Here is a 24,763-nt window from a genome sequence, read left to right as displayed (position 1 = left end):
TAGAACAGAATTTAATAGTAATTTTGTGAACTTTTGAGTGACTCTGCCAAGCAATAAGAAGCTCTTGTAGTCTTTTATTCTCCAAAGAGAGAAGAATCTTCCCCTTTTCAGATTTTTACAAAATGAGTTTTGCTTCTGCAAACATAGTATATGTTTATCCTCAGAACTAGAGTGACACTATTAGAAAGCCTGTGAGCAGAAATGTGAGTGTGATAAAGGCATTTTCAAAATTAGACCTGATTTTACAAAACATGAGCTTAGTTCAGCATTCTGCAGAGTCCTTTCGACTTTAATTCACTGTGAGCAAAATAAAGCATGTTTATGGTCTGAGCAGGGCAGAGAGCTTTGATTTATTTCTTCCAAAAAGTAATTGAGATTAAAACTCTCTCCTTATGTGTGTTCAGTGGTTTTTTTTATTGGACATCTTAAGCAAAATTACAGCATTGCTGTACTCTGCATAGAGGATAGCTCAGTGGATTAATGGTTCGAATCCCAGGTTACAGCTCTCATCCTGGGTTCAACCTTGAGGTGGATTTTTCTTTGCTGAGAGAAATAGATTGTTAGGCTTGGTGGACTTTGCAGCTGATGATAATCGCTGTGATGAAATGGCCTGCACCTTTTCTTCATGTGTTGGGAAAAAGCCCTAAGTTGGCACAGAAACTTGGATGAAAGCACTTGCTCAGGTGAGGGTTGAAACCGATGTGTGGAATTTATAAGGAAGGGCTATTCGGTTGTGGCATTGCACAACTGTGTCCATTAGAGCTGGTTCCTGGGACCCAGGAAAGTCCACTGTGTCCCACTGAATGTTCCTGACTTGGGAGCAGCCTGGGTGACAACACAAGTTTAAATTTTTCCTTTTCTTCTTTCTGAGTGTCTTGAGAGAAGGGAACGGAGAGAGAGGAGGGATCCACAGTAATTTTGCACATATGATCCGTTGCAAGAGTAGAATTCGGAGTACAAACTAGATTGAGCTTTTAAAAAGCAGGATGATATTTGCTTGGCAAAGCCTGTTGGTTCCAGAAAAGGTATGTGCTCTTTCCCCTCTTTGCTACACTGCCCAGAGAAAATACCCAAGTGTCCATGTGAAATCCTGTTCACAGGGTTACTCTACCAGCAGTGCTGGATTTGTATTCCATGAGTAGGAGACCATGTGAGAGCTGACAGTCAGTCTCTTCAAAGTCTCTCCACATTTCCGTAAGAGTTGTAGAGCTTATAAACTGTGGGCTAACAAGCAGTCTTCCGTAAAAGTGCTGGAAACCTCAGAGAGCATCCTTTGTGGTTTTCACATCTGTGCACCAATTTTCCTCTGTCACACTGTAAATCTAGGCTGGCTCCATCTACTGAAGTGAATGGGTTTAAACTGATCAAAGTAAGAATGGGATTTTCAGGAGGAGGATAGTTTTTGAATGTTCGGCATTACAGATAGGACAGGTTGGACCAGAGCTGTTGACAGTATTAATGTGGTATATGTGTGTGATGAGATATTAAAATAATTCTTTAGACTAAAATATCTGGACAGACACCTGAGAATTCAGGCTGCTTTAACAGTGCTAACTGATGATGTGTTTGCAGTGTACCCAATTTGATTGCTTTTAAGGACTAAACTTTGACTACTGTATGGCATGCAACATGTAATATTTCTTTCCTTTCCCAACTGCTTTCTATTACATGCCCAGGGTTTAGACCGCTCCAATTCCTGGGTAAACACTGGTGGTCCAAAAGCAGCCCCATGGGGATCCAACCCCAGCCCAAGTGCAGAGTCAACACAGGTGGTGTCTTCGGTAGAGGTTTTTCTGGCTTTGTTTTCCCTGATGTTTCCCTGTAGAATATCTTCCTTTCAGTGTATACTCCAATTTTGGTGATTTGGTTTTTTTATTTTTTATTTATTTATTCCTTGAAAACTTGGTGAGCTTTATTTTATAAATTAGCATCTTCTTCTCCACCACCTCACCACACTGCATGAAAAACCTCAAAATGTGTGAACGTGTCCCCTTCTTTCATTTCAGTGGTTGCTGGTCTGTGAAATGTAAATGCTGTGTCTGCTCTTCTTTTCTTCTCTCTCTCTCTCTCTCTCTCATTAGTTTCAGCTTCAGGTGGAGCACATTCCCACACAAGTGGGAACATTAATCAGAGCTTCATAGTTTTGTCCATGTTTGCCATTTCTTTTGATGTTGTGAACCATTTTGCCATTTTCATCAAGCTTTTAGTATTCATCATCAAGTAATCCTTCATGACTGTTTGAGTGGAATATTGTTAAACCCAAATTGATGACCACATGTAAAATTTTCTCTTAAAACATGTGAATTTGAGTACTGGAGCCGGTGACTTGCTAGGGCCAATTGTATCTGTTCTGTGTTGCAAAGTATGAAAACTTTATCGCAGCTTCAGTCAGAAAGAATTAACTTATTTAGCCCCTATTGCCTGCTGCTTTCCACTGCATGGTTGCCTTGAACGTACCTCTCAACTGTACCTCCTTTCAAGTTTATCAGACTTCGGAAATATTTAGTCTGAGTTCACTTGCACTCATGGCAAATTATTTCCATCAGAAACAGGACTTCAGTAATTTTCTCATTCCCTGTGCCAGTAGCAGCATCACTGTGGGGTACATCCCCATGTGCTTGGTCTCTGGTAGCTTGAGAGGTATGGACTGAAATTACAAGTATTACCTCCTCGATGTATGCATGTTGATAAAATACAATGATGAAAAAGTTTCATGCTTTGCAGCGTTAAGTGTCTTTGTGCATAAGAACATGCAGTTATTTAAATAGCCTGTATGTCTTAAAACAATAAAAAGTACTGTCATTTTGTTTAAACCAAATCTGTAAATGAATAAGAGTTTGAGAATGCATAAAAAGGTGTAAAGACAGTAAAAGCCTACAGTTGGAACAGTATTTTTGTAAACGTACATTGTCCTTGAGCTGCAAAACCCATCCACAGCAAACTTTAATGTCCTGTCATCATTCATTCATCTCCACTCCGTAGGCTACGGATCGAAGTTGTAATCGTATGTCTTCGCACACTGAGACGTCAAGTTTCTTACAAACATTAACAGGACGATTACCAACTAAAAAGGTAGATTTCAGTGAAGACAATTGATATTGTGGGGCAGGGAGGTCAAGTCATTCTGGAAACATGATGCAATCTATTCTTTTATTTATAGCCTGATTTTTTTCTGAGGTCATTAGGAACTGCTGTTGCTTAGCACCTCTGAATATCCAGGCTGTAGTGAATATGAAGTATTCTGACAGAGTTGAATTGGGAAGAATAAAATGATCAGGAGTAGCTTGTCTGATTTAATGTCCATAGTGTTTGGTGCCAGTTTATTACTGGCTTTCAAAAAATACGAATAGCACTGTCTAGACATGTAAATGATACATTCTTGTGTGCAAAATTATAATGTGTTAGATGGCTAGCAGTACGGATGTGTGCTGAACTCAGTTATATAGGTGCTAATCCAAAGCGACTCCAGAAAGTGAATGGGAGTTACTTTGAAAGTGCACTTCTTTAATGGAGACGAGATCCCACTAAACAATGTCAGAAAGGCAAAATGCCTGACTTTTTGTGTAATGAAAATGTGATCACTGACAATGTCCAGTCTGTTGGTTGGTCCTCCCAAGAAAAGAAATCAAAAAGGTGTTTCTTAGCCCCACATTTCTTTCTTACTGTTTTAAGTCCTTTCTCACAGTTAATATACATCTTTGTACAAATCGCTTTATATGTCCACTTTTTACTCCTTTTTTCCTGCAAAAATCAGACCAGGCAGAAAGGTAGACTTTTAAACTAAACTAATTCGAGCACCAAAATTTTTTTTTTTTTTTTTTTTGGGGTGGGTGGAAAATTCTTTTGACACTTGAAATTCAATTTTGGAGCAAGATGCTGTGAAACGTTTCTCACATCACATATCATAACATCATCCTTCATTGTTAGTTGGGGATTTCTTTAAGGGTTGCCACCGCTGCTGTCATGTTCCCAGTTATTTATTTTGCTTAACCTCATTGTTTGCCATACTTTCCATGGACCGTGCTACCGTTTCTCATGCGGACTGTTTTTTGAGCTGATTTTGAGGCTCAACCTAACTCTGGATTTAAATCTGTGTAGCTTTTTCATGAAGAACTGGCCTTACAGTGGGTTGTGTGCAGCGGGAGTGTGCGGGAGGCAGCACTACAGCAGGCCTGGTTCTTCTTTGAGCTGATGGTGAGCAAACTGGAAACACCTTGGTTATTGTCTTACCCTTTGTAGTTTAAAACCCAAATGGCAACAACTGCAAGTGACTTTGTTGTAATTTATATTCCTATAGGTGAAGAGCATGGTGCATCATTTGTATTTTGCTGACAAACTGGATGCACCAAGAAAGAATCGTTTTCCTGAGCGTTTCATGGATGATGTAACTGCTTTGGTCAGCACAATTGCTGGTGATATAGTCTCTCGGTTTCAGAAGGTAATGGCAAACAATTAAACTGAACCCCGGTCAGAGCTCAGGCACCAGACCTCCTGCATGTTGTTTGCTGATGCCTAGACCAGGAATTGTTTGAAAACATACAGTGTGCTCTTCTTCATTTTCTTTCCCCTTTTTCTCTTCCTTCTCTCTAGGATACAGAAATGGTTGAAAGGCTCAACACCAGTCTTGCATTTTTCCTCAATGACCTGTTGTCTATCATGGACAGAGGATTTGTTTTTGCTCTTATTAAGACCTGCTACAAACAGGTGAATACAGATAAATATTATGACTCAACTCTGAAACATAACATAGCCTATTACTCTAACTTTCTTTGGACAGGCAATAAAGTATGGACACAGAATTCTGCTATTCAGGTCTTTTTAGAGCAAGCAAGGTGTTCTCAGTGGTGATTTAGAGTTTACGCCTCTCTGATTACACTCTTAAATGTGAATTAGGAGTAACTCCCTTGAGTGAATGGACATGCAGCAGGAAGGAAGAATTATTCCCTCTGCTCACCACGTTCAGAGTAATTGAATCAAAAATTAGTAGGAGGTTTTGTGAGGGAGCTCAGACTAGCGTGGTTTTGTCAGCGGGTCTCTCAAGGACACATTGACCCTGTATGATCATATTGATCACTAAGCTCCCCATCCATTCTTCTGAGGATGCAAGGTCTCCCTCCCCCGTAAGGAACATTCCTGCATTATGCACTGGAAAGCTTATTTGCAATGTTGTGGCAGGGAAATCACCTCAAACCACAAAGTTTTGTTTAACGACAAACATCCGTGCTGACACTGTGTACAAAGGAGATGAAGAGGTATCAGGAGCTTAGGCTTAGACTCATTTTTGCTGCACAGTCTAAAACATTTTATGTAAGGGGGAAGAACAGCAATAGCATTTGAGCTTTGTTGCCTTCTGTATCCTTGACCTGTTAATGCATCACACTGTGTGATCCTGCTTCTCACAACTCCCTGCTGAAATCAATAGGATGTGAATATCATATGTGAAGTACGTAGTTCTTCATTTACTTATATATGGCTGTTACCTACATCTTGTATTGACCTATATGCCGTTGGCTGGGATGTGTATGGCTCCTGCACATCAGAAGTTTAATCTGTAGCACAAAGAAGTGATGTGGATGTGACCATTTAATGATATCAAGCTCTTCAGTTCTTGCTTTGGCAGTGATTTTTGGGGAGCAGTGGTGGGACGGGGGGCTCGTGTTGTGTTTATACTCTCTTGGTGCTAATTCAATTTTCTGGGCTAAACTTGCCAGGTGTCTTCAAAGCTGTATTCCTTAACAAATCCAAGTAACCTGGCATCTTTGAGGCTGGACTTCCTTCGCATCATTTGCAGCCATGAACACTACGTCACCTTGAATTTACCCTGCAGCTTGCTCACACCACCTGCATCTCCATCACCGTCTGTGTCTTCAGCAACTTCTCAGGTACACTGTGACAAGGATCCTGCATGGAAAGGCAAACTGAGCTTTGTTCTGAGATTTAAATCATATGAGGCAGTTGTATCACCTGTATTTTCAGTCTCTGCTTGCTAATATTTTTTGGAAGTGTTTATTTAGAAATTAGTTTTTCCCACTACATACGTTTTGACTTCTTTTGATCTTTTATTGTTGAAAAAAGAATGCCTATATCCTTGTCCTTGTAGTGACCACACACTGTCCTTAGGGAACTTGTCCCCTCCTATATTGGAGAAACGCATTAACGTAAATGAGCTATTAAAGAAAAGGCTTTGCCCAGTGTTACCCTTTCCTTATAAAACAAGGGTCTTTCTAGTGCGCTGTAGCTTAGTCCTAGCCTCCTCAGGAAAAGTAATTGGAATTAGCAAGTGTGTCATTCAAGTGGATTAATTAGTTTCAAAATTGCATAAACTAAATCAAATTAAAGCCTTCTTTAGCCTGAATAAGAGCATCCATACCTGAGTTAAAAGTTTAACTAATCCACTTTCAAAGGTTATTCAGCTTAACTTCGCTAAAGCCTGCCATGTGGATAGGAAGGCAATAACAACAGAATTAATAGAAGAGTTAGTGAGCTTGGATTTAATGTAAGTGGATGTGCCTAGATCCAAACAAAAAAGGGAAAAAGTAGATTATGTGGAATTGTCTTTTAATTCTGAAAACGCTTCTAATGTATGTCATAAGCTTTGACTCTGTGTTCCAAGGGGCCTCATTATGCAACTTCTGAAACTTGATTTTTTCACAGAGTTCTGGGTTCTCCACAAATGTCCAAGACCAGAAGATTGCAAATATGTTTGAATTGTCTGTGCCTTTCCGCCAACAGCATTACTTGGCCGGGCTTGTGTTAACAGAACTGGCTGTCATTTTAGATCCTGATGCAGAAGGGTAAATCTTTACAATTTTCTTTCCCAAGAGTTTTCTGTAATTCCAAGCAAATGATGGATGCAAAGCAAGTTCTGGCATGGCCAGAATTGATTTAAATCTGTGAGCTGAGAAGATAAGAAACCAGTTCTTTAAGAATCTTCTTCTTCCTCCCTGCCCCTCGTATTTCTTGCTTCCTTAGCCCTGACGCTAAATATTATTTCCATCACATTTTTCCAGCTGAGAAGAAGGGAAAGAAGTTCCTGCTGGAGCCCCCAGCTGCCACCGGGGCACTGCTGGAGCCCTAAGAGGAAAATAGGTTTTCTCAATTGTAACAAGAAAATAATTTTTGTCATTTAGGTGATCTCTGTTGCTGGTGGTTTTAAATGTTACAATGTATTTCACCTGTGGTCCTCCCAGCTGCTTTTAAATATAAATTATGCATTGATGAGGCCCCTGTGGGTTACATAAATAGACAAATAGAGTCAAGCATGCAGTTTGTTGGTGACTTGCCTGGCTTGTGCAGCAAATAATTTTCTGAAGTAGGAGTGTAGCCTGTAGTCCTGACATCTAGTCTGTTATTGTGTTATTTAGGGCTGTATTCTGCCTTGCCTCTTTAGAATGGGTTTCAATAGAAATTATTGATTGCTTCCACAGTCCTAAGTTCTCTCACAGGCATTTTTCTCAAGCTGGACTCAGAAATATCAGCCGAGTCGACAAATGCTGGTGATTCATGGTTAATTCTGCCCCTGTACCAAGAGGTCTCAGAAGTTAAACATTCATTCTGTTTCCTGTTGGAGAAGAAAGTGGTGCCGTAAATTAGAATATTTTCTTGTATATGTACATAGCACACTGCAGTCCCATTTGTTTGGCCTGAAATGGCAAAACCAGCAAATCTTTACCCATCTACACAGTCTGCAGAAATCCTTTTTATAATATAGGAACATCCTGCTCACTGGTTAGAAATCAGGTCCTGTCTCTGGTCATATTTCCCTTGTTCTTCACAACCTTTCCATTCTCACCTACCTGCCTCTTGAGCTCTCTCACCTTGCTATTCTCAGCACTTAAGCTTGGACCAGGATGGTAATATCTGCGCAGCTGCGTGAAGGAGCTATCAGCATGATCTTGCTGGTGTCCACTGGGGAGACAGCTCCTTTCTCAACCCTTGTCAAGACAGAAGCAGCCCCCTGATACGAGTTCAGCTCTGGAGATGCATTTTGATCAAAGCTTCTGAATTTTGATGGAGATGTATACCAGTAATGTGTTTGGTTTTTATTGTTTTCCAGAATGACTTGTAGTTTGTAGCCTATTAGCTGTTCTCAGCCTTCAACCATCTGCATTTGCCCTGGTAGATCCACTGTATAAGTAAACCAGTCTGTTCAGATCTGCTCTTCCCTTGCTTGCGAAGACTTTTAACAGTCATATAGTGTCATCAGCAGGTTATTAGTAGAGGGTTCAGACATGCCTGCCGTTAAAATGTTTTGGCCACCATTGGAAAGAGTTCAGAATTATTCCCAGTTGCATTATCCTGCAGCATGAGTGGAGAGGGATGTCCATCTAGTTGCTTGTTGTGTTAGAGCTTTGCTTTAGGTCTTGGTAGGTGATACAGAGCCTTAAATGTGTTCTGCCCTTGCTTTTTTTGCTCCACTTGCAGAATATGTTAGCTCACCCATTTTATAAGAACTCTTTGGATTGAGGTGGACAGAAAAGGCTGCAGTACCCTGGTGCCTGAAGATGCTGCGTTAGGTAGATCCCTCTGTGCTAGGTGCTGTGGAGTAACATGGTACATTACAGCCCTCCTCCAGAGTGCTTGCAGTTTAAAGGACAATACAGCATGCAGATGAAGGAAGCCAGCCGAATGTGACAGTTACAGAGAGTGAGTCCAAGCAGCTAGACCCTGAGCAGATTGCCTCTGCAAACAAAGCTGTGGTGCTTTGGTTATTAAGTCATATTGTTCATTTCGTAGTGCCCATGTTGCCCATATTGACTGATGGTACAGGAGAGAAGTGAGAAAATCGGAATTTGGCCCTCGGTATTCAGTGACAAAAGTCACTTTTCCAAAACCGTGCAGTGTTCACACAAATTCGGGCCAGGGCTGAGATAACAGAGGGGACAGTTGGAGGGCGGCAAGATCAATTCATTGCATTATCAGCCAGAAAGATTAATGGGCCATATTTCCTCCTCTTCGCTGTGTATTGATCCACCACGGTACCTGCTCTGTTCTGGAAAAGTGAAAAAGAAATCCATGTAGCCCTGGGTTTGAATTACACTGCTTTGTTTGGATGTGTTTTCCCTATATGCAGTTCTATGGCCTGCAGGATAGTTTCTCTTGAACTATTAGAAACACAATTTAGGTGCCACTCCTTCAAAGACTTTTCTTTAACCTTAATCTGAAGGAACCAGTCACTTAAATAAGCATTTCCTTCCTAGTTGTTAAGGGTCTCACTAATTACACGAACAAGCAATTGTAGGATCTCATTACAGCGTGATTAAAAAACACAGGAAAGACAAGACGTGTAGCTACAACTAGCTAATGTCCTCCTAACCTGTGCTGATGTCTTTTTAATCATTTTAAACCCCCAACAATCCAGTCAAAAGCCTCTTGTCTTTTTTAACCAGAACTCAACTCTACTTTTCAGGTAAAGTGGATACTGCCTGAAATTCAGCACTTGTTTTAATACCTCAGGTCTGAACATTGAAGCTTATGTTTTGCTAATGCATAATGTATGAGCTTCCTTGGCTGCTTCATGCATGGGGTAAAGTTGTCTTCTTGGCCTGGTTTGCCTACAGAAGCAAATAGCTACAGAGATACCTGCTATTTGCTCTGAGAGAGTTTTGCCTCTGTGTGGTGGCTGAGGGGACTGAAAGGAGCAGAGCGAGTTCTTGAGAGATTCAGGGGAGTTCGTGTTTTCAAGGCATGAGCAACTGAGTAGGCTCATGCAGGGTGCCCTGCAAAGGGGGTGATGCTTGGGCCCTGCCATCGTTTGCATCTCAATAATGAGGAAGGCCATTTTTTGCCATTTTTCCTTCTACCCCTCCATTTCTTTGAGACTTTTTGTTCAGAGTTACGGATCTGTGGTCTACAGTTTTGGTTGAATAATTGCATGGAGGGTCGGGGAACCGAAGCAGAAACTTCCTAATTATTTGATAAAACCAACGTTCTGTCTTAGGATGGCTTTTCTCTCTGTAAATAGTGTTAAATAGAAATAAAAAAAGAACACAATGAATAGTTTCACTAAACCCACTGTCCTCTCAAGTTTCTCTCCCTGTTTTCCGTATTCCCTAAGTTCTCCTAACGGTCTTTAGTAGACTCGATACTTCAACATAGCAGTAGCTGGGGCTTTGTTTTTGTATGGAAAATATGAGAGTGTTCACGTTATATTGGGTGTGCACCTCCACAAGATATTTTTGTGCATTTTATATGGCACAGTGAAAAGCCAGCCATTTGTAAAATACGTGAGAGAACAAAAAATACGTGTAATGGCAGTTTATGTGAAGTTAAAAATAAAAACCGGGATTTTTTTCTTTTTTGAAGCCCCTTAGTTACAAAGTGTAGTTTGCTTTGAAGATATTAACTAATCTGTGTGACCCAACTCTCTTTTAACAGTTTATTTGGATTGCATAAGAAGGTCATCAATATGGTACACAATTTACTGTCCAGTCATGACTCGGATCCACGGTACGCTGACCCACAGGTAAAGGCCCGGGTGGCAATGCTGTATCTACCTCTGATTGGCGTGATCATGGAAACCGTGCCTCAGCTTTATGACTTTACAGGTATTTTCTATTCTGTACTTTGAATATATGTTCATCTGCTCACAAGACTTGAGTGCTTGGGTTCTAAAACTGAACTACAAAACCCTTTACTGTTAGATGAGATTGTTTCTATTTCTGAATTATAACTTTGACATGTTTTCACATCCGTTTCCTAAACCGCACCTGCAAAATATATCTTCAATGACTGTTAACACTCAAAAGTTGCATTTGCCTACTTGTTTGCATGGAGCGAAAAACTAGCAATGCATTTTAGTTTACATCTGGCTGGCTACTGTATATGCATAGCCAGCCTCCCTCTGTGTCTCTGACCTGCTTAAAAAGTCACCCCACATACTGTACAATTCCCATAACAGCCCCAAAGGATAAGGAGAGTTCCTCTTCTTCCTCTTAGTATGTGCTCTGTCAGGAGTTCGTTTCAGGGGTGCTTTGCAAAGTGTCCTGAAGAGCAGCAGAGGTGGATTATTTCAAATCAGGGCAGGGAGTCCAATCTGAAATAGTTTAGAATTTAGAGTTGTCTTCTACGTCCTTTGAGTTTAATGACACAATAAAGCTGCAAGGTAAGGATTCGGAGCGAAGTATTCAAAGGGACAAAAGTCTGTTTTCAGAAGGGTTCTAGATACTAAGGTTGTGTAGGTTGCATTTGAAAATTGCTGTTTTCTTTGCTTTTCATGACCTCAAATAATAGTCCTGTTTACTTGCAGGACCCCATGAGTGTGATGATGTTCAGTTTGCATTCCCAGACAGTTCAGTGAAACTAGCACTGAAGAGGGAGGCTGGGGAGAGAAACTGTGAATTTGGGGATTGACTGACTGCACATGTTTCTCCGCAGAGAGTCACAATCAGCGAGGGAGGCCAAGCTGCGTCGCTGTTGATGATTACGAAAGTGAGGGTGGGAGCATGATAAGCCAGACAGTTGCCATGGCCATTGCAGGAACATCGGTCCCTCAGCTTACCCGGCCCAGCAGTTTTCTACTCACCTCATCGGTACAAAGCCATCTCTCCCTATTCCTTGACCCTCAGTCTCTGTCAACAAGCAAATATTTATGCATGCAGGTCGTGTGGGGCTGCTCAGTGAGTGGTAGGGACTCATATCGGTTTGCAGCTGACTGTTACACAGGGAGGCAGAGGAGAAGAGACAAGCAGGAACAAATCACATTTGCATGTTGTTGTGCCTGTCTCAGAGAGGATATAAGAAAATGCCAAGCAGGGATAAAAATCAACAAACCTCAGAAAATGGAAGAATTGTCTTTTCTGATAAAGATTCTTTTTCTCTGAAGCAATCTGATAAAATCTCTGTAAAGTGCAATAGTCATAATGAGCTCTAAGCCGTAAGGAAAAATTCCTACTGCATCTAAATCCCACCTAGCTGAAGGCATAAATGGGCCATTTTCCCTGTTCTCTCACAGGGAGGAAATCCTCCTGATTCCGGTAGCAGGCAGGCCCTTTCATTTCTCCCTCCTCCTCCCTTTACTCCTGCATCCAGACCCTATTTTGCTGGTTTTTAGGTGCACTCGGTGAGTCAGACACTGATTCATACATGAGCTAATGAATGGACCCCCTTTGCTTAACTGTTAACCTGCTGGAAGTTATTAAAGGCATCTTGAGGGAAATGGGTGTTCGCTGCCTGAACAGAAACTCGTTCACATAATGTGATTATTTTGGTTCGACTGCTGCTTCACTCTTGTGGCTAGGCTATCTGTGGGGTCCGCTGAGCTGTTAGGCTGAGAAAGAGGAATGTGTATCTCCTGGCTGTTAGTAAAAAAAAAGTCTATTCACCTTCTGTTCCTATTTGGTAATTATTTAGGCTGGGGTGGTAGCTGGTACAGATCCTTTTAGTGATGATTGAAGTGTTTGGATGTGAAATACACTGTGGTAAATGTCTTGACCTGTCTGTTTTAGAGCGGCAGGCAGCACTCCACCTTCTCAACGGAGTCTAGCCGCAGCCTTCTGATCTGTCTCTTATGGGTGCTCAAGAACGCAGATGAAAGTGTCTTGCAGAAATGGTTCACAGACCTGTCAGTGTTGCAGCTCAATCGCCTGCTGGATTTGCTTTATCTTTGCGTATCCTGCTTTGAATACAAGGTACTGCTATATTGTTTAAACCTCCTGAAGTTCCTTCTAGGGCTTGCCGAGGAACTTCACACTCTGTCCTTTGCACTACTGCAGAAAGGCATTTCCTGCTCTCTCTTAAGTATTTCCTTTATTCAAAATCTCAAGGCTAAGCATATCTCTGTGCAACCTCTAGCCTTTTTCCATGTTTACTTTTCAGCCAGGCAAGTGTCTGTGCCTTGTTTCACTTCTTAAGCAGTTTGTGCTGCTTGCCACTCATCTGGGAACTGCTACAGGGAAAGGGGATAACTCTCAGTCATTTTGCTTACTGTCAACAAGAAGAGAATTTTTTGTAGCAATGCTGGAGTCTGGGTAGATTAGCTAGCAACTAAACCGGTGATCCTTTCTTGCTCTGTGTCTTTAGACAGCAAAGATATTTTGAGTTGCCGATGCTTAGAAAATATCCCAGATTGAAAGAATCTTCCCTTACGGTGTCATTTGAAACTTGCAGGGCAAGAAGGTATTTGAAAGAATGAACAGTCTGACATTCAAGAAGTCAAAAGACATGAGAGCCAAACTTGAAGAAGCTATTTTGGGAAGCATAGGGGCACGGCAGGAAATGGTCCGAAGAAGCAGAGGTCAGCTAGGTAAGTAAAGAAGTCTTCTGTGCTGTCCCCTTTTTCCAAAAACTGTTACTCTCATCCCCAACTTGCACCCATCTGTGGTGTGGGATACTACCCATCAAGATCTTCAGACAAAGAGGCCCCTAGAAAAAGCTGATTGCAGTCTGCAGCGTGCTTCACTGGGTCTGCAAAATCTCTGCACTTTTCCTAAGTTCCATCTACAGGCGATTTATTTGTTACTTGATTGCTTTTGTGTACATAGGATCACGTCTCCTTTATGGGGTGTTCTTGCCTGAACTTCTTCCAGGGTATCATCTTTCAGAGCCACCTTCTAGTATGTCATGTGCAAGGATCAGAGTGGAAAACAAGCTGCCTGATCTTGCATTGATAGCTGTGAAAATGCCTGAATATTTCTGCTAACTTAATGAGGCTTGAAATAGCCAGTAGTTGGGGTAACAAGCACCTTCTGATGATTTTTGCTGTTTATGTTGTTTGGGAGGAAGCATGGCCCAGGGGTCAGGACAAGAATCAGAACTATGGTTTCGTCTCCTGCTCTGCCATAGGCATCCTGGTCCATGGGAGCCAGTCATTGTGGGCTAAGTTAAATAAATATTGTGGAGCAATATTAATGAATCACTTCAGAGATTTGGAAACCTTTGTATTTTTTTTCTTAATCTGGCCTGATTGCCTTTATTGCTTGAAATTCCCATGCACTCCCAGCAGTGCGAACAAAAACACAAAAGACTGTGAGGTAAGAAAGGGGGTCTTGGCACCACCCTGAGAACATTATTGTGTGCTGGTTGAGGACAGCGATATCAGGCTGCTGAGGATTGTCATATGCGGGTTCCTTATGTAGTCCAAGGAAGGTGCTTCTCTTACCAGCCCTTTTAGCTACCTCCCTGATTTGAGTATCTCAGCTGCCTCTCTCTGTTAGCCCTACAATGAGCTGGCGTGTGGGAGCACACAAAGTGGTCTGCGTTGCGCATTGCTCTCTTGCATACAAAACTGCTGCAAAAGAAGTTGACTCTCGTTGCTGCCACTCAGCAGTGACAGAATTAGGGACCGTGTAAACATCTTGGGTGCGTGGCACATCCTTGGGCTCTAAGAAGTCACAGTTTGCTGTCACCTGTCACTTGTGAACAAATCTAGAGTTGCTACCCGTGCAAAAAAATTAACATTGGATGATTGCTATTGTTTTGATGTTATCCTGCAGAGAGAAGTCCTTCTGGGAGCGCATTTGGAAGTCAAGAGAATTTGAGATGGAGAAAGGATATGACTCACTGGCGTCAAAACACAGAAAAGCTTGACAAGTAACTCTGCCTTATCCTTCTACGTTAACAATGTGACAGTGCCTGTGAGAACGCAGGGTCTCTCTCCCCGTAGACGGTCAATGACAGCAGTCCACTTAACTGTCGTGCGAGCAGGTTTGGGCCCTCAGTTGGAACAGGGCTGGCAGTGTGCAAATAGCTTTTAGTTCAGCACTGCCCTATCTAACTCTTTACTTTTCCACTGTCCCTTGCTTTCTTAGGTTTTAAAATGAGTTTTAAAGAGACTGATACAGTCCATTGCCTTCTTAAAACCCTGTAGTAAGCTGTAATTTAGAGAGAAGATCCATTAACAGTTTTCACAGATAGCATATATCTCATGTCATATTTCCTTTATTCCATAAGAGCATTCTGGAGTTGTCAAAGCTTGCTTTCCTTTCCTGTCCTAATCCATCACTTTGATTGTTTTTCCACATGTGCTGTGCTTTTAGAAGCCACAAACCAGCCAGGTACTGTAGCATTGGTGTGCAGTTCTTATAAATTGCCATTTTGTACATCTGCAGACTCAATCATCACAGCATTGTTTGTGATGCTTGGCAGAAGTTTTCAGTGTGTGTGTGCGCAACTGATTGGAATGAGGTCTTTTTGCTTATTACACTCATTTCCTTTAAAATTCCCTCTATTGGTGTGGTTTAATCCAGAGGGCTCAGGAGTTGTGGTGTTTGAGCTTTGCTGTGCACGTTTTCTGTTTCCTCAAATTGCAACCTGGAGTCTCCATCCTCCCAGCAAAAGAATTGTTCCTGATCCTGGGAAAGCAATCTCAGCCCAAGTGAAGCTCTGAAGAAACTGAGGAATGGGGTCCTCAGAGCCCAGATGGAGATCAGGCCAAATTTTACCCTTGAAGACATTGATGCTTCCTGGAGTAGAAAGTACATCTTCACAGCTTCTTAATTGCTTTGTCCAACAGAAGAATGTAATCTCTTGTTATGTCTGGTAGTGGCTTTTTGTCAAGGCTCCAGTCCTTTTGAGGCGTTGGGGAAGCCAAATGACCAGTGTGTTTCAACCTGCTAATGAAGTGATGCAGTTACAAATTCCACCATGGCAGAACTCCAGAGCTGTGGACAGACTTAACACCACATTAAAATTTGGCCTGAACTCATCAGTTCACTGCCGGCACTGGGTCTGAGCCCTCTCCTTCCCAGAAGGACCTCACATACATGTTAAACAGCTGTGGAATACCTTGATGGTCAAAGGATGGTATCTCACCCTGCAAAATAATCTGCTTAGATAACTCTACAAACCTGCTTTTTAACCCATACTTGCTCACTGTGACCTGGGTCCGTTGCACTCCACTCCTATGGCACTGCAAGTGTGTCCTGCCTGCGTAGGTAGAGTCTGGCCCTGGCCCTTTGAAACCTAATAAGCAAGACTTTTCACACTGAGAATTGTACACAGCTAATTGCAGGTAGAATTATTTTATATAGGGCCAGACCCCAAACCTTTATATTCTGGAGCCTGAAGAGGCTATGGTCTATGACCCAGCTCCCAGAGGAAGCAGAGTGTAGCAAGTCCAAGAGACAAGTCAGCTGCCGTCCCCTTTCTTGCGTATTTTGCTTGGATTTTGTCAGTTCCCATGGGTCACACTCTGGCTGTGATTTGGCCTGGCATGGGTCTGTCGGAGATGGGACCTGTGGTAGGGCAGGCCATAGTTGAGCTCTTTAAATATACTACTGAATCTTTGCCAGATGCAGCTCGTGCTACTGAAATTAGGTGGTTGCTGCTGAATTCCTGGGGTGGCCAGCGTGAGTGGGTGTATGAACTTTGTAAGACTTTCCAGGAAACTGAGTGCCTGGCATATAACAGCAAAATTGTGTCGTTTTTCTTGGAGAGGAAGATATTCTTCAAGAAATGTAATGTAATGTAGTTTAAATAGATGACAATTGCACCCTCACAGTATGCGCTTTGTGCTACAAGCAGTCTGGCTGCCGGGATCAACGATATACTAGCTCATGTAGCACCACCTTGTGTCCATAGCCTATGACATAAAACCGTATGTTCTGTTCGTGGTTGTGCTGTTGCATGCCTAACGATGCTACTAAACCGATTTTGACTTGAACTTTGATTCTAAACTGTCGTTGTGTTCCTGGGAGAGTAACGAAGTGTCAGAAAGTAGTGTGATCTCTCCTAGCATGATGAACGTAAATCCTGTGTAAGTTTGTATATGTAAAAAACCAAGTCTTTCTTCCTGTCCTCTTAATGGATGCCTTGAAACATCCTTGTAGTGTTGTCCAATAACAAACATATGAATTGTAACTGGGAGTTTCCTGCTAATAAGAAAATATTTTTGACTGGAAAATACGTAGGTCTACTTCTTAAACAGAAAGTAATTTTCTTACTTTCTTTTCTCTGATTAGGTCAAGGGCAGAGATAGAACACGAGGCACTTATTGATGGAAATCTTGCAACAGAAGCCAATCTGATTATTTTGGATACGCTAGAGATAGTTGTACAGGTAAGGATGATAAGAAAATAGAGATGTAAGAGCATTATAATCACCTGGCCAGGCAGCAGTTTGTTAAACAGAACCTTCCTGCTGCTCTTAACTGCTTGAATGCTGTCAGAACTGTTCAACTCCCCTGCTGCAGTGGGAAGGGTGATAATGCCTCTCTTCATCCTCAGCCTGTAACAATCTGGTTTTACATTGCAGTAGCTTCCTTCGGTCTTTTTGAAAGTTGTTCCCTTTTTGTAGTGTAAGAAGTGGTAGTTCAAAAAACTCAGTAATGAACTGTAAAAATTTCCAAGTCCTGCCCTATTCTAACCAATTCCTCTAGTTCTTCCCAAATCTGCCTCAAGTTGTTAGTTTCCAGGTCAGCCTCCTGTATGTGTACTTACATTGCATGGTGCAGGAGAACTTCCAGGCTCCTTGGTCTGTGTGCACAGGTGAGTGAGGACATGTCGCAGTTCTGTCCCCTGCTTTCTGTACAAATGAAACCTGGGCACGGGCTGGAAGCAGGCAGTAGCAGGCTTACCAGATCCACCTTTGAGCTGCAGAGAGACCCAGGAATCCGAAGTGTTGCACCTTGCACCTGAATAATCTACCGAGAGGTCAGCTACAGAGTTTCCCTCTAGTAGAACAAGGTCCCCAAAGGTCAGAACCTCATCAATAGAAAGCATCGTCATTCCACCAGGGTCAAGTTTTCATTACCTGGGGGTTGATTCAGTAATGTGACTGTTTCACAGGCCCGGCTAAGTGGGTAATTTCTCCATGCCAAAGGGCTTTTCAGCAGAATTATTCTCTGCCTCTCACACAAAACACCCATGGGAGGTTAACGTTTGCTCATGCAACTCTTGGTTTACTTTTGACTGCAGACTGTTTCTGTGACGGAGTCCAAAGAGAGTATCCTCGGTGGGGTGCTGAAAGTGCTTCTGCACAGCATGGCCTGCAACCAAAGTGCACTTTATCTCCAACACTGCTTCGCCACACAGAGGGCTTTGGTTTCAAAGGTGAATTTTTGGCGGATGCTATAATATATCCTGAGCAGCACTGATGGAGAATGGGACTGTTTCCTTCCTTTGCATCGGGGTCACTTCACCAAGCATTTATTATTTTGTGCAGTATTGGTTTTCAAGAAGTGGGGTCTGGGGGGGGTTGATAAAACCTGGCTGATTTTCATGATCAGTACCTGTATTTATGCAGTTTGAGTTTGATGGCTATACGCAAAGGTACAGTTCGCACAGCCAGAGTGTGGTGTGGGTTCCTGCTGGCTGATGGTAAGTGGGCAGAGGCACCTAACCAGTAGGGAGCACAAAGTACAGGTGGAATTTAAGCTGCATGAATCTCACTTAAAATGAATTTGTTTTAGTGGGCCTGTAATTGAAACAATTTCCAGGGTTCTGTAGGTGTACTGCAAAAAGCTCGAAGTTTTAAGCCTGAGTTTTTGGAACTGATGGAAATCGGTCTAAGGGTGTAGATGTAGGAGCAAGTTGTAGATGTGGGTGAAATGAGTTGCCTTCCAGTGCTGCCAGTGAGTCTTTGCCTTACTGTGAAAATGAAGTGATTCAAATTAGCATGATTCCCCTCAAAGCGGAGGGGATTGGACTTCCTCTGATGCCAGCGTACGCTCATTGCTGAGGATTGCCCTGACCTTTTTGTCTGAGAGCTTGTTACTATCTGTCCAAGCACCAATTTTCTCATGTGCTGTTTTTCCAGTTCCCTGAGCTGCTGTTTGAAGAAGAGACTGAGCAGTGTGCAGATCTGTGCCTGAGGCTCCTGAGACACTGTAGCAGCAGTATTAGCACAATACGGTCGCATGCGAGTGCCTCTCTTTACCTTCTGATGAGGCAAAACTTTGAGATTGGGAACGTGAGTATATCCTGCTGCACTCCATTAGGTTATTACATGTAAACTGGTGGGGGCCTGCTGGGTGGAGGTCTGTGTATTCCTGCGGGAGAAAGGCTGTTGGAGGGCTTACCATCAAAATAAGCGTGACATGCAAAGGGAAGAGAGGCAAACAGCAGTGACACGACTTTGCCTAGCTCCTGATCTTGCAGTACCTCACACTGCTGGTCAGTGCATAGCAGGAGTGTCCAGTCTCCAGCTGTACGCCCAGAATCTCTTTGCAGGCAAGCTGCCTATCGTGTCGGTTTATAGAGAGATGCAGGGCCCTGCCTGGAACGTCCACTGCAAGAATTCCCAAACCTGTCAATATGGAAGGTTTTCATACTCTTCAGATTGGACAGTTTGCACTTGAGGAACTGTTTGGAGGAACTCCACTCTGCCTTGATTTCGCACACTTCTAGGTGAGAGCAGAAATGGCTGCACAGCCCTTTCTGTGGCACAGCTAGTATGTGTGTCCTTTCTGAAAGGGCTGTGTTAGTGGAGGTGAGTTAGCAATGCTGGGATTTTGTTTTCATTCAGATCTTACCTCTAATTACATCTTAGCTTGACTCACCTGTGTGCACTTTAAATTGTCAAGAAAATTCCTAGCCTTCACTGTTCCAGTTGGTATTTTGCTGGCATACCTGTGGCTATGCATCACAAAGTGCTCCTCCAGACATCTTTGTTTGCACTACTTTGGTTACAGTCCCCCACAGTGAGTAGCAGAACTGGAGGGATCCAGTGGTTCTGGGCCCAGGGACTGTTAGTGCATTGATAAAAGTGAGTTAACAGTGGCTCCAGTTTTCAGGCTGGACCAAACCAAAAGCAGCTGTCTGGAATGAAGGCTGTGTCATGAGAGGGAGTTGAGCATCGTCCTCTTCAGGGTATGCAAGAGGAGAGCATGCAGAAGGAGAGAAAACTAAAACACTTGCAGGAGAACCGTCACCTGGAACTAAATAATGCTGTCCTCAGGTTATGAAGTTCGGCAAACACCAGAGGTTTATTGTAATCACTGCTCTAATGCAGCCCTTTTTGCAAAACTTGAGTTTTCTTTTTTGTATCAGGTATCTATCAGGAGGAGGGTACAATGACCAGAGCACTGATGTTGCAGCAGACCGTTGCAGTATCTCCAGGTTGTTGAAACGCCATAACAATATCTCTGTTGCAGAACTTTGCCAGGGTGAAAATGCAGGTGACCATGTCTCTCTCGTCCCTGGTGGGGACATCCCAGAACTTCAATGAGGAATTTTTGCGGCGTTCCCTGAAGACTATTTTGACATATGCTGAAGAAGATCTGGAACTTAGGGAAACAACATTTCCTGATCAGGTAAAAAAAAAGTACCACAAGAGAAGTAATGTGTCGTTCATTAACAGACTGTGCTTAAACCTCCATCTAGAGCTGGAAATTGCATGCATTCCCTGAAGGAGGTAGTTTTTTTGTGGTTTGTTTTTTTTTTTTTAAATCCCCATGGTACATAAAACCCAAGTCCTTGATTAATTCTGACAACAAGATGCTAACACATGAAGATTCAGAGCAACTGTGGTCCTAACATAGCAGTGTGTAGCTCAATTCCCACTGCCGGTTCATTATAGCAGTGTATTTTTTACAGGTCCAGGATCTAGTGTTCAACCTCCATATGATCCTCTCTGACACAGTTAAAATGAAGGAGCACCAGGAAGATCCAGAAATGCTGATTGACCTGATGTACAGGTAGAGTTTATAACCATTGCACTGTAGGGACAGTAGATGTCAGTGCTTGTCCTGGTTTTGACTAAAACAGGACCAGTTCTCCTTTCAGTAGATTTTCCTTCAGTTAAGTTTCTTCTAAGTAACTGCACTTTATGAAGTTGAAAAGCTACATGTTTTTCAGACAATGTCTGCTTTTAGAATTGATAATGCATGATGTTTATAGTTGTTACCAAGGTAACAGTGAGATTGGTATGCAAAAAGGCTCATGTTTGTACTTATCCCTGTGGGAACCAAGGTCACTGTTGGCCCTCTTACGGTTCACATGTGAAAAGGGGTAAAAGGGTCACGCCTGCGGGAAGAAGTGGACAGGACAGGTGACAAAAAATTGACCAACAAAGTATTCCATCCCATACACGTCACACTCAGTGTAATTGTTATTGTTTTATTAAAGTTATTTTAATTTTCCAACCCACAAGTCTCTCTGCCTTTTCACTTTTCCCTTCTGGGGAAGGAAAGGGTTAATAGAAAGCATCTGTCATCTGCTTCAATTGCCAGCCCAGCCTTAAATGATGACAGTGCTCCATGTGGGGTTTGAACAAAGCTTCGTACCTATGGTGAGGTATTGTATTGCTGCGAACTTTGATTACTTGTTTTTTATTAGCAATTATTTTACTTTGAACTTAATCCTGTTTTAAACTGCTGGCCATGATTCGCATTTCACCTGGAAACAACACAACAACTTGCTGTTTTGTTTTGAATGTTGTACATTTGAGCCCTTACAGAGCTTGGTTTTGGAGCAGTTGTGGGTCTCAGTCCTCACGAACCAATATGTACCTCTCTGTCGTGTTTTAATGTGGTGTTGATAGATTTTGTTTGGCATTTATGTAGCTTATCTTGGATAAAAGTAGTTTTCATTCCTCAGCAGTCTCTGACAATCTCATCCTCCACCTGAATAAAGACAACTCTCACTGCTTGCATCAGGGAAAACTTAAGGATCTTCCAGGTCCTGCTTGCACAAAAGGCTTTTTGGTGGTGGTACATGTGATCGTCTCCATGTGCAAAAGATATTCCAGAGCCACATTAAGATCCCAACTACCAAACTGTGTGGTGGTGTCTGCACAAATGGTCCTGAAGGCTTCTTAGAAGGCAGCAAAGACTTTGTCATAAGCAACCATGCAGGTCTGCTCTGCTTGTCCCACACCTTTGGCTTACAACCGGTCTTCAAGTGAAATACGAGCTTTGGTCAAGAGCTTCAGCAGTCACCCATAAAAGCGTTCTGCCATCAGTGGGTAGCTGCAGTTGCTTACCTGCCACCAACTGGCTCAGAAATCTGTAAAGTAATTTAGGGTGACTTTCCATCTATGTAGCTTCTTACCTCATGTGTTTCTGGATAGCCTGGCACTGAGGGGTTGTTAATTAAGCAGAAGTAACTAAATACTAATCACAGAGGTTTTCTTTTCAATTAGGATTGCAAAGGGCTATCAGAATTCCCCTGACCTGCGCCTGACGTGGCTGCAGAACATGGCTGGAAAGCACTCCGAGAGGAGCAATCATGCTGAATCAGCCCAGTGCCTGGTCCACTCTGCAGCCTTGGTGGCTGAGTATCTAAGCATGCTGGAAGACCGAAAATACCTCCCTGTAGGATGTGTTACATTTCAGGTGGGAATTACCCTTCGTAATGTATTTTTGGGTTTTGTCATCTGCTGCCGAGGCACAGTATCTCTGTGTGCCAGCTGTTACTGTGCCTGCATACTCATACTGCACTTACTCAGTTTGTTTTGGGGAGAATGCGTTACAGCAACTTCTGGAAATTTTTGTTATGCTTGAAAACTGCCTTGTTCCCCTAAGTCTTCACATCCACGGACTGAGTGAATCCAGTTCTTTTTATTTCTCCATTTAAGTCATGAGTTTTTAACTGCTTTGACCTAGCCAGTGTGTAGTCAGTGCAGTTGATGAAGGTGTTTCCTGTGACTGGTAACGTTAAGCAGGGCAATACTGAGCAGAGCAAATAAGCGCATACTTAGCTTTGAATGTGTAGATGGTCCAGTCCAGTTAGCTTAAACATGTGCTGAAGTTCAGAAGGAAATTAAATAAAATGCATGTGAAAGCTCCCTCTTTAAAAATTTTGAATGATTGAAAAATCAGCTGGCTTTCAAAGTATTGAAAGTGTTGAATCTTGTTTAAATGGAGTAAAAATATTTTATCTACATTATATCTCCTTAGAACATATCTTCCAATGTTTTGGAAGAGTCAGCAGTTTCTGATGATGTTGTATCACCAGATGAAGAAGGTATCTGTTCTGGAAAGTATTTTACAGAAGCTGGTCTGGTGGGATTGCTGGAACAGGCTGCAGCATCTTTCTCCATGGTAGAAGACTTTAATTTCTTTACCTATCTTCTTCAGCAATCTTACACTGCCGGGCGATATGAAGGAAAATATTTCCTGTATAATTCTATTGTAACCACTTAATTCGCATGGAGCATTTGAAGTTGTAGTTGTTCAAGACAGCCCAGTTTACCCTCTCGAGTAAACTGTGCAAAGAATGGGACCTGGGACCAAGAGGCCTTTGTGTGTTTCCAGTGTCTTTCACTTCAACACTGCACATTTGGGAGCTCACAACAGTAAAGAAAGGCCGTAATGTTTTCCCTCCTCTTCAGAAAGAGTGGGCCGACAGCTTTGTGTGAGCAGTGTTAATGAGCTGGTAGTAGCGTATCCATCAGAAACCAAGGAGAGCAAGTGAATTATTTCCCAGAACACAATATGAAATACCATTCTTTTTTTTTTATTATTTATAAATATGAGTATTTTTCAGTACAAGCAGCAGTAACTCCAGGTCAAAGACCTAGAACCTCTGCTGTGGGCTAGCTAAGTGATGCGATGCAGTGTCTCTGCTTGTGATGGGCTGGGTCCTCTCCATTAGAGACATCCTAAGGAAACTTCACAAAGCCCATCTCATGGAGTGCCAAAAGCAGATGCAGTAGTCACTTAGGTTGAAGATGTACCTAAGCAGAATAAGCTTTACTATGCACTTAAATTTCTGTATTTAATTCCCACAGATTTGGTTAGGATTCTTTTTAGCTTCCTGTGCTCTTTTGCATGTATCTGTCCAAAATATCCCAGTTTTGATTCTGTTAATCTTATTTACTAGTAGCAATGTGTAATGCTACTTGATTTCAAGGGTAACTGAGGATTTTATTGCATTCATGTGTGGGTATATTTTAAGAAAAGATGCTGATTACATCACAGTGGTATCTAAGCCACCTTTTCCTTTTGCAGTTTTATAATTTAAATGCTGGTAGTATGTATTATTCTTGCTGTTGAATTGATGGAGCAATCTGATGGACCTTATTTTTGTAGGCTGGCATGTATGAAGCAGTTAATGAGGTTTACAAAGTCCTTATTCCTATACATGAAGCTAATAGAGATGCCAAGAAGCTATCTACTATTCATGGTAAACTCCAAGAAGCATTCAGCAAGATTGTTCACCAGGTAATGATTTGAATTTTCAGCTGCAATGTGGATTGTGAAGAAACTTCAAATACTCAGTGCAAATAAAAACTACCTATTAAGAAAAAAAAAAACATTTTAATCAGATTACATGAGAGTGATCAAATGGCGATCCACAGTAAATGCAAGAATTGCTAACAGGATTTTTTCTCTCTGGACATTTAACATGAGAAACATGAGAGAACATCGCATACCAAGTTTCATTGTGACTTCAGAAATATCCAAGAGTTAAAAATTCCAATCATCTGTCAGTTTATCCTTTCAGATGTTCTTTTAAACTGTGTTTTGCATGCTGGGAAAACCCACTGTATCTTACCTTTAACCTGGTAGGTAGCATTCAGAAATGTTGGAGTTTTATTTGTCTGTTCATACGGTGGATAAATTATTGAAGGAACCTTTCTAAACATAGGTGGTACAAAATGCAGCAGCTTAGGTGCTGAGCATTTGATGAGAGACATGGGAAGTTACTGACCCTCACAGAGCTCAACAGACTTCAGCTAAGCAGGAGACGAGAGCACTTGGCAACTGTCAAGAAGCACGTGTTATCTTCTAGGAGAGGCCTGTTGGGTGCCTGCCTTTCTGTCAGGGCAGGCAAGGACTCAGCAGACCCTCCTCCAGTAGATGCCAGTGCTACTCTGAGCCCCCCACTCCAATCAGCGTTCTGGTCATGGGCTGCTGGGTACATCGTTTGTCTGTTGGTATCGT

The 24,763-nt window shown here is 42.2% G+C and overlaps 1 protein-coding gene across 1 annotated transcript in view; it reads left to right on the top strand.

The window, feature by feature from the left end:
• The window catches only part of DOCK7 (dedicator of cytokinesis 7), a 106,763-nt gene that overhangs the window by 68,301 nt on the left and 13,699 nt on the right, over positions 1-24,763 (top strand). The window contains 20 exon segments of the mRNA XM_009696952.1: positions 1,677-1,769; positions 2,983-3,072; positions 4,099-4,194; positions 4,298-4,438; positions 4,591-4,704; positions 5,712-5,882; positions 6,655-6,794; positions 10,378-10,547; positions 11,377-11,531; positions 12,447-12,629; positions 13,108-13,243; positions 14,433-14,529; positions 16,899-16,995; positions 17,853-17,987; positions 18,694-18,846; positions 20,030-20,188; positions 20,472-20,572; positions 22,018-22,210; positions 22,775-22,918; positions 23,909-24,040. Of these exon segments, the coding sequence (XP_009695254.1) occupies positions 1,677-1,769; positions 2,983-3,072; positions 4,099-4,194; positions 4,298-4,438; positions 4,591-4,704; positions 5,712-5,882; positions 6,655-6,794; positions 10,378-10,547; positions 11,377-11,531; positions 12,447-12,629; positions 13,108-13,243; positions 14,433-14,529; positions 16,899-16,995; positions 17,853-17,987; positions 18,694-18,846; positions 20,030-20,188; positions 20,472-20,572; positions 22,018-22,210; positions 22,775-22,918; positions 23,909-24,040 (2,700 nt within the window).

This window comes from Cariama cristata, unplaced genomic scaffold, assembly GCF_000690535.1.
Source record: "Cariama cristata isolate BGI_N322 unplaced genomic scaffold, ASM69053v1 scaffold14953, whole genome shotgun sequence".
NCBI lineage: Eukaryota > Metazoa > Chordata > Aves > Cariamiformes > Cariamidae > Cariama > Cariama cristata.
Note: the sequence above shows the minus strand (reverse complement) of the source record. Positions and strands in the feature narration are given on the sequence as shown.